Source organism: Pleurodeles waltl, chromosome 4_1, assembly GCF_031143425.1.
Source record: "Pleurodeles waltl isolate 20211129_DDA chromosome 4_1, aPleWal1.hap1.20221129, whole genome shotgun sequence".
NCBI classification, from domain to species: domain Eukaryota; kingdom Metazoa; phylum Chordata; class Amphibia; order Caudata; family Salamandridae; genus Pleurodeles; species Pleurodeles waltl.
Window position 1 is genome coordinate 105,385,460 of NC_090442.1, and position 10,332 is coordinate 105,395,791.

Below are 10,332 nucleotides of genomic sequence, written 5' to 3' on the forward strand. Positions count from 1 at the left end.
ACCTGTGGATTTTGGCCTCTAGCTCAGCCGGCCCCAGGGGGGGCAGAAATGGCCTAAAATAAATTTGCCCAGACCAACCCCCCCCCCGGGAGCGACCCTTGCCTACGGGGCCGGTCCCCCTGCGAGACATTGGCGGCAAAAAAAAAATCCCTGGTGCCTAGTGGTTTCTGCCCCCTTGGGGGCAGATTGACCTAAAACCGGCCGATCTGCCCCCAAGGGGGGCAGAAATGGTCTAAATACAATTTCCCCCCCAGGGGAGCTACCCTTGCCTAATGGGTCGCTCCCCATCTCTAAAAAAATAAACAAACAAAAAAAAAACCACAAAAAAAAAATGTTGCCCTGGCGCCTAGAGGTTTCTGCCCCCCACCGGGGACAGATCGGCCTAATAATAGGCCGATCTGCCCCCAGGGGGGGCAGAAATGGCCTAAAATAAATTTGCTCCACCACCCCCTCAACCCTCCCCCCGGGAGCGACCCTTACCTACGGGGTCACTCCCCCTGTGTGACATTGGTGCAAACAAAAAAAATCCCCGGTGCCTAGTGGTTTCTGCCCCCCCTTGGGGGCAGATTGGCGTAGCAAAAAAGTACAATTTTCCCCTCCAGTGGAGCGACCCTTGTCCAAGGGGTCGCTCCCCATCTGTAAAAAAATAAAAATAAATCCCGGTGCCTAGTGGTTCTGCACCCCTTGGGGGCAGATCGGCCTAATCAAAATAGGCTGATCTGCCAGGGGGGCAGAAATGGCCTAAAATAAATTTTCCCCCCAGGGGAGCGACCCTTGCCTAAGGGGTCGCTCCCCTTGCGTGAAATTCACGTAAAAAAAAAAAAAACTCCCTGGTGTCTAGTGGTTTCTGTCCCCCTTGGGGGCAGATTGGCATCATCAAAATATAAAATGGCCTAAATATAATTTGCCCCTTTGGGGAGCGACCCTTGCCTAAGGGATCGCTCCCCACCTAAAAAAAAAAAAAAGGATCCCTGGTGCCTAGGAGGGGGGGGGGGGGGAGGGCGGGAGAAAAGGCCTTCCAAAAAAATGCCCCCCATTGGGAGCAACCCTTGCCCAAGGGGTCGCTCCCTCATGGCAATTAAAAAAAAAAAAAATCCCTGGTGTCTAGTGGGCGTTTCAAAAGGAAGGAAATACATTTCCTTCCCTTTGAAGCCTCTCTGGGCCGCCCCCACGTGAACGAAAGAGAAATGGGGGTGGGGGGGTCGGGGTGGAAGGGCACCCTACGGGTTAATGCTGTACAATGCCTTATTCCACACAGCCAGATAATGCCTCCCATAGACATATTCCTCAGTTTTCAGCCTATCTAAAAATGAATAATGTTTTCGCTGTCTCAGGGCATTCCTGTCCTAGTAATACTTTGGGTGGTACCTTCTTTGTTCAGTAGCCCATATTATGCTGTTCCAATAAGAGCTGGGGGAAGATTGTGGACTGAGCTTCTGTTCTGCGTGTACGCCCTCTTCCCTAGCCAGCCAAAAAAGCATAATAAAATGAAAATGTATTCCATCAGATCCTGAGCATCTCTGTTGTCCTGTGTGTTTCTTGCAGCCTCTCCTGTGACCAATGTTTTCTGTTCCCAATATCAGCACCATAATTAAAATACAGTTAATATCTAAAATAGACCTTTGTATTATGCAGTTAATATAGTACTTCATAATGTTAATTATTGTGATGTCATCATGTTTGAGGTCAAGTACCATCACTTTCTGGGAAGATCTGGGTCAAAAGTCATCTGATATCATTGAGGTGAAAGGTTCTGATGTCACTTTTGTCAACCCTGGTATTTGTTGTGAAGCAACGTCCTTGCCGCTTTATCACTATTATGTTCTAATATGTTATGAGAGTATAAGATATATAAAGTGGAGCTTTTGGTAATGGAAACTGACAATGAGGTGAACAGAAACAAGTGAAAACAGACTAAGGCCCATATTTACAAGTGACCTGCGCCACTTTTTGTGACGCACCGGCAGCTCAGGCTGCGCACCCATATCTAAGCACACCATTATCTACAAGACCACGCAAACCCACTTTGCATGGCTTTACATGGCCTTGTAGATATGGAGTAAGGCAACGCAGCACAAATCGCTGTGTTGAGTTACTTTGCATTTGGGAGGTGTTTCCATGGGTGTTGAGTTGGTGCTCCCACGCAACACCCATAGATTTTGTCACAATCCTAGATTTACAAGGTTTAATAAACTTGGGAATGCGTCAAAAGACTATGCCTCCCAGGAGTGGGGTAAGAGTGACGATACGGGGAGACATATTTATTTCTCACTGTTTTAAGCTTTTTCCATGTGTGCTGCATTTTGCAGCACACATAAAGGAAATCACTTCCAATGCCTTTCCTGCAGAAAAAACAATGCTCCCTACAATGCAGACACCCTGCATTGGCACATGGCAGTAATTTGTATGCCAGTGCAGGGGGAGAGGACAGAAATGCACCATATCTTATGTATGCAGCGCATTTGTGTCCTTTTCTGGTGGCGCAGGGCAGCGCAGCAAGTGCCTGCCATGGGCCTTGTAAATATGGCCCATAATGTATTACACAAAGTGTCAAACCTTCATCTGTTTAAGGAATTAGAGGTGTTTGAAAATGAGTCTTGGATTGCTTTAGAGGTCATTACACATCTCAGAGGTAAATAGTAAAAGGGGCTGTGCAGAGCCGAGAAATTTGAAGCACCAAACATTCAGTAGACCATTGCATGAAAAGGGCAGTCCACATCCTTGGTTTAACAAAAGCAAGAGGAGGTACAATGCACTCCTCACTATCTATTATGTATGGATATGAGACTAGGCATGTGTGATGGGGTAAATCAACTTATGCTCCCATTGTATATTTGATTAAAAAAGAAACGTGCCTTAGTGCCTGGCTGTTACTTCTGCCTCAATCTCTTTTCTTTCTTTCAAGGAATGCAGACTACACATTTTGGCCTACCAGCTCTAGCTGCCATCTGTTAAATTGTGAGAACCAGATGTGAATCCCGGCCTTGGTACTTGACTCCAAATTTATGAGTCTGGACTTCTTTTCCATGTTCCTAAAATGTGTGTAAAATGTATTTGTGTATTTCCCACTTAAAGTACATGATCTTCTAGATCATCTCCCAACCCCTTAAATAATGTGCAGCACTCCATTGCTTTTTGGCTATGTTTGTGCTCCATAAATTCATATATACATACCTATCTGTTGGGCCTGGCCCTTTTTGCAGGGTCATCCATAAACGTTTTGCCTCCTTCCTACTATTTTGTCTGACCTGTTTTTGTTGGCCTTAGTACTCTGGGCACTTTACCACTGCTAACCAGTGTTAAAGTGCATATGCTCTCTGTCAAAATTGTACTGGTGATTGGTTTATCCATGATTGGCATATTTGATTACCAGTAAGTCCCTAGTAAAGTGCACCAGATATGCCCAGGGCCTGTAAATCAAATGCTACTAGTGGACCTGCAGCACTGATTATACCACCCACCTGAATAGCCCTGTAAACCTGTCTCAGTCCTGCAATTGCAGTGTCTGTATATGCAGTCTTGCACTGCCAATTTGACCTGGCAAGTGTACCTTCTTGCCAAGCCCAAACCTTCACTTTTCCTACATGTGAATCACCCCAAGGAAGTCCCTAGGTAGCCCCATGTGCAGGGTACAGTGTATCTAAAAGGTAGGACATGTACGGATGTGTTTTATATATCTTTATAGTGAAATACTGCTAAATTTGTTTTTCACTTTTACAAGGACTATCTCTCCCATAGGTTCATATGGGGATTTCCTAGAAATACCTTCTACGTGTAATTTCCCATTGGGAGCAGATAGATATCTGCAGTTTGGGGTCTCTGACTCACAAGTTAAAAATACATCTTTTAGTGAAGTTGGTGTTTAGATTGTAAGTTTGAAAATCTCACTTTTAGAAAGTAGACATTTTCTTGTTGAACCATTCTGTGCGTCTGCCTGGCTACTGAAAGCATGTCAGGGTCAGACTGACACTTGGGCTGTTTGTGTATTCCCTCTAGATAGTTATACAAAGTGAGCTGAGATGTGTCCTGCATATCCTGATGAGTCTCTCTGGGCTAGAGTGGGAGACAGGAGCTGACACCTGCACTTGAAAGGGCTGTGGCTACTCTCACACAACACAGTCTCCAACACCGTATAGTGTGTCTGGAGCAGAGCAAGGAAGAGGCAGGGTCCTGTGCACTACAAATGCTTTTCTTTTATGTTTGCCTACTTCAAAGGCAGAAATGAGTATCAGTATTGGACTGTTGATCCCACAATTCCAGAACACTTCTGGATCAAGAGGAACCTCTGTCAAGGAGAAGAGCTTGATGCTGGAGGAGGACCTGCCACTCTGCCTGTTGCTTTTCTGTGCTTGTCTGCTGCTGCTGCTTCTGCCTTGGGAGTGAAAGGACTTTATTTTGCTTTCTGAATTCCTGCTTGTGAAGTTTCTCCAAGTGTTTGGACTGAACTTGTGCCCTGTTCTGAATTCTCAGAGCCATCAAAGACGTCATCTGCCAGCACTGAGGCTCTCTTGCTGAGACATTTACCCTGCCAAGTGTTGCCACATCTATGCTCTGGGCCCTTAGAAGGAGAAGCTGGTGAACCCAAGGTGAAAATCCATGCACCGAAGCTGAGCTGCAGAGAAATCGACGCAGTGCTGGAGAAATTGACACATCACCAGCTCGGCGCTGATTCATTGTTGCTGTGCATCCTGGTTTTCTGCGCATTCTCCCTGGGCATCAAAATCTTCAACATCGCTGCTTGTCTGGAAATCGAGGCATCCCTTCGCTGCGAGGATAGAATCGATGCATCGCTTACCTGGCAGAGAAGGAATCATCAACACACGGCCTCATTTGCGAGTAAGGAATTGACTCATCGCTTGCTTTTCCAACGCACAGTTGGCCCTGTGGCTTTATTTTTGATGGATGCCAGGTACTTTGTGCATAAACAAGCATCCATTGATCCTTATGGATTGAGACCCTTTTTACTTTAAAATGTGATATCTTTACTTGTGTGTGTTGGAATTTTGTCGCTTTGGTCTTGTTTAGATAAATATTGGCTATTTATCTAATCTGGTGTGGTGTCCTTTTGTGGTGTTTTCACTGTGTTACTGTGTGTGGTTGTATAAATACTTTACACATTGCCTCTGAGATAAGCCTGACTGCTTATGCCAAGCTACTAAGGGGACGAGCAGGGGTTATCTGAGCTGTGTACCTCCCTTACCATAACTAGAGTAAGGGTACCTACTAAGACAGGTTGTAAACTGACTGCCAACTAGAGACCTTATTTCTAACAATACCCATTTGTTGTTCATTCAAAATACATATGCCCTGATTTAGTTAGCCCAGGTTATTGTGAAATGATGATGATAAAATAACTGCATCTTTAATATTCTCGCATAACTACACGTTTACATTAATTCTGAAATGCTATAGTGATATGTTGGTTTAACTGCATCACATCACAGAATACCTTCATGAGATATACAGCAAAAGACTGGTCATTGTGACAAAAATCAGATGATATTAAGGTGATTAGACAAAAGATTGACCTCTAAGTGTACAGTTCTAATTCTTTAAAAATATTTAAACCTATTACGGGCCAAGTTGTTTGAAAATGGATAAAGTGAATGTGAACAACTAGACCCTGAGGTTGACCCTAACTCTGATCCTAAAACTGTGCTGGATTTAGCTTCAAACCCTAATCCTAATTTTAACCCAGACTCTAACAACAGCAAATACCTTAGCACCTACCTTTAATTTAATAATGATCCTGGATAATAAGCCGAAGCCTTAACATAACCCTTTCTCTTAACCCTTGTTCAAAACCCTAACCTTGCCCTCATACCCTTGTATTACCCTCAACCTAACCTGAATGCACTATAAAACCCTTACTCCTAGAACTTCACACTGACCCTCTTCCAACTTTACAAAAAAAAGTTAGAATTTTTCAAACCTTTTAATGCTATTTCAGACCCAGTGAGTTGTTCACATTTTAATGTCAAATTAGCTACTTCAAAGGTTGTGTGTTGAACTGTTCCCACTGGTATTAGAGTATGCCTCTCCTCATCAAAATCATTTTCTTTAGACAGGCAGGGCTCTTGTTAAAGAGAACATGTTATACTGTCATATATTTTATATCAAAATAGTTTTTATTTTCTTGATATTCTATAGTAGGAATTGGCGGGCAGCTCAGTTTGAAGCATAGGGTGCAAAGTTTTAGTGTACCTCCTTAAATAAGGAATATCAATGCTGAGCATGCAAACTTCCATAAGAAATCGATGAAAATATACAAAACACATCTGAAAATGTCAAGCTTTAGATATGCATTTCACATCAATAGTTTTTACAAAGATTGTCCATATTCTGAAATACACCTACATGTTTGGCTTTTAAGGGAATGAAAAACACATATGTTCAAATATGTGTCCACTCCTCAATGATTCAGCAAGCATAACCCATTTAGGCTTTATCAGTAGTAACTTAGCATACTCCTTTCAGTATTTATTTTCCTCTGCATATTACTCTCATCAATTTTGTCATAGCCTCTTTCACCTCTTGGTTCCTCAAACTATAAATCAAGGGATTTAACATGGGAATTATGGAGGTATAAAACACTGAAGCTACTCTGTCCTGGTCCATGACGTAGGTGGAGCTGGGCCTAAGATACATAAAAACAAGTGTCCCAAAGAAAATGGTCACACAGAGAAAATGAGAGGAGCAGGTGGAAAAGGCCTTTTGCCTGCCCTCCGAGGAGTGTATCTTCAGGATAGCAGTGACAATGTAAGAATAAGAGATCAGAACAATCACAAGTGATGCTACTATAGATCCTCCAGCAAAAAGAATCAGCACCACATCATTGATGGAAGTGTCAGAGCAGGAAAGCTTCAACAATGGAGGCACATCACAATAAAAGTGAATAATCCTGTTAGATTTACAAAAGGTTAACCTGAACGTACAGCATGTGTGTATCAGGGCATTCAGAAGAGCAGCTAGATATGCAGCACCAACAAGATATGCACACATCCTTGTGTCCATGATGAGTGAATACAGCAATGGATTACATATAGCATTGTACCGGTCGTAGGCCATCACTGTGAGGAGATAGACCTCTGTACTTCCCAGGAAAACAAATGAGAACAACTGTGTCACACATCCAAGGAAAGAAATGGCACTTCTCTCTGAGAGAAAGTTGGCCAACAAATTGGGTGTTATAACTGAGGAGTAACAAATGTCTACGAAGGACAAATTACTAAGGAGAAAGTACATGGAAGTATGAAGACGGGGAGAACTCCTAATCAGTGCAATGATACCAGTGTTTCCCAGGAAAGTGATGATGTACACAAGGAGGAATAGCACAAAGAGAGGGATCTTCATCAGTGGATAATCAGTGAGACCAAGGAGAATAAACTCCTTCACCATAGTCCAATTTCCTTTGTTGATGTTTGCTGAAAGAGCCATTAAGGAGAGAGAGAGAGAACAGAAGCTAAACAAGAAAAATGAAAACAATGAGCATAAAAAAATTGCTATTGGATTGTGTTATCACATTACTACATTCACTATATCTTGATCGTTATATGAACAAGACAAATGAATCCTGTTAGTTATAATGGTTCAGTAATGGTTGGTATGTATACATTTTAATAACATGCATTATAATTCAATATATTTATTGCACCACCTACCAGCAGCAAATTGAATGATTCAAAGTATAAGCATTTCAGTAAACATGTTAGGCCTTATTTAGAGTTTGGTGTACTGGATTAGGTTATCAAACGTGGTGCATATACCTTTCGCCGTATTACAAGTGCCATAGGCTATGATGCACAATGGGCCCCCTAAGTATTGATGCTAGAATATCTAGGTATACAAAAAGTAAGGATAAAATATCCAAACCAAAATATCAAAAGTTAAATCTAGAGTGTTAGGTTTATTTTCGGAAAAATAATAGCTAATAGCGTTGTAAACTCCTAACCGGATTTTCACTCGGAATGAAACTTATTGGCAAAAGTGCAATTATGAACGTAACTGGAAAAAGTGCAATTAACTGTGTAACTGGGTCGATATTATGTAAATCGCTCGACTTCTGCTAAGCGAGATTGCGCTGCGAAAATAGAGAAAAAGTAGTCCACGAACCGGATGGAAAACAGCGAGCCTTGCATGTTTTCTGTACTTGTTCGATGCGCTTGAGGAGGGCTAACCACTGGAAAAGGCATGACGTATGCGTGCCTTTCACTAATGAAATCAAGCAGATTCTAACAGGCAAGCCCACGAACCAATGAAAGACACTGACGTGACGTGGATGGGGCTCGGAGCCCTTTTTAATTCCTAAAGCATCTCGCTTAGCGAAACGCATGCGCAAGCGCATGCGACGCAGGCTCGACCCTAAAAATGTATATGTTTTTACTGCGGGAAAGAGGTAGACGTTCCCAAGTACAGTCATATTTTGAAATCTGTGACCCCTGGGATCTTTGATAATCCTTCAAAGGGCATATCTTCACCTCATGCCAGTGGCCCCACTGTAAGCCCTCATAATTGCTGAATTACTAGTCATGTACAGCTAATGTTCAAATATTTCAAGACATACTAGGACAGTAGCGAAATATAAATGTGACCCAAAACATGTTATTTACTAGAAGTATACTAATAGGCAAACATTCACATATTTATTACTATAGTGCTAAAATCCCAAATGACGTGTATTACCAAAGTAAATTGCACATGCCTTGAGAAAAAATAGGGCCACATTAATAAAGGATAGATATTGTGATTTTCTTTCAGTTTCCAAATGTAACCCCTCATGCTTATAGTTATATAACTTTGTTTATAGGTAGGGCATTTTAGAAGCTGCATCACAAAGATCATGTATGAAGGGACTTCACCTCTTTTGAGTCATGGTCTCTTCCCACACTTAACAATGTTAATATAGAACACATTACATTGCGGTATTGCAAGGTAAAAGACAAATACATTGCAAAATTCACAATCCTTACACAGTTTGACAGTCACTGGTCAGTACTGCATTTCGTAGTCATTAGGCACACATTGAAGATACAGGTGTGAGGAATGCCAAAAGTAGACGTGCTGTAGTTGGCTAAACAAGGCATTTACCCCAGGATCATGTCGTCCAGCATCCCCACCTTAGCACTGATGGTCGTTTTCTAGAACATAACGAAATGGAGGTTTGGGAAATTGGCTTCTCCTCAAAGAGATGTGTTCTGCCAATGAAAGGATGGGTTGGTAGAACAGCATCGAACACGTATGGTGTCTTTCTTCAGTAATGGAAAGTGGACTTTTTCTCCTGATACTGTTTACTTAATTGTAGACCACAATGTAGGATTAGACAATGGCCTGGTGATTGAAAGACACTCTTGATGATTTGTGCTATGTACATGCAGAAAAACATTCAAAGGCGTACTGTTGACAGAAGAAACCCCATTTACAGTCCACAAAAATGACCTCACTCCTATTACCAGTGAAGCTTCACTGGGGCAAAAGTTACTCCCATATTACAATAACTCTTCAGAGTTTGGGGAAAAAGTACCTGCCTGAATTGAGGTAAAATAAAGAGATGCTGATAAGGTAAAGATGTATGATAAAATTAACAGGGGGGGAGGGACCGGGAGTATTAATGGTCCAGTGTACAATCTCCCAAAAATAGTGATTAAATAAAGGTACACTGTTCCAATATAGATCATCAAACCAGGAGACCCATGTTCTCAGGAGCAAGAACCCTCAAGCATCACACTGGATGACTAGCATCATCATCGGGAAATGCTCCTCGCCAGGCCGGCACTGCAATGCCTGGTGGGCACCCCGATGTGGGGGCTCTCAGCCAAACTCTTATGATAGTGACTGGTAGGTTCAACTATGCAGACTACGATGCTTAGTCAGCACCAATACACACAAAGAGAAAAACGAGGTTAAAATTGGTTATTGATCCACTGGACACCATCATTTATTCAATCTGATATAACAAGGATGAAGACCAAGGTTAAAATCAAAAACTTGAAAGTAAAAATTTGAGAATTATGCTCAAAGCCTTTCAAAAATAAAGATGTTGCAGAGAGTCCTAGATATTAAAGAACCTCTGTGCTACGGTCGACATGTTTCGCATCTAGTGGTCCAGCCGGATCCATTGACGCTTCATCAGGACCTACAAAAACAATTATTCACACCTCTTCAAAATAGTATCACAAATTAGGATACTTGACACCGGTCACTTACTTTAAAGTAAACTGGTTAGCACAGGCACCCTAGAAGACAGAAACATAGAAAACATATTGAAAATACCCAAAGTGTGAATGCTGGTAATTGTAAACATATAACCAGTGATGGGTCAAAAAAGAAGAAAAG

At 42.1% G+C, this 10,332-nt stretch overlaps 1 protein-coding gene across 1 annotated transcript; it reads right to left on the reverse strand.

Moving 5' to 3' along the window:
• Positions 1-6,480: 6,480 nt before the first annotated feature.
• LOC138287076 (olfactory receptor 5AP2-like) lies at positions 6,481-9,931 on the reverse strand. Its single transcript, XM_069227436.1, has 2 exons — positions 9,922-9,931; positions 6,481-7,409 (listed from the first exon to the last, which is right to left on the reverse strand). The coding sequence occupies exons 1-2, from the start codon at positions 9,929-9,931 to the stop codon at positions 6,481-6,483; spliced, it is 939 nt and encodes a 312-aa protein (XP_069083537.1).
• Between the last annotated feature and the right edge of the window lie 401 nt (positions 9,932-10,332).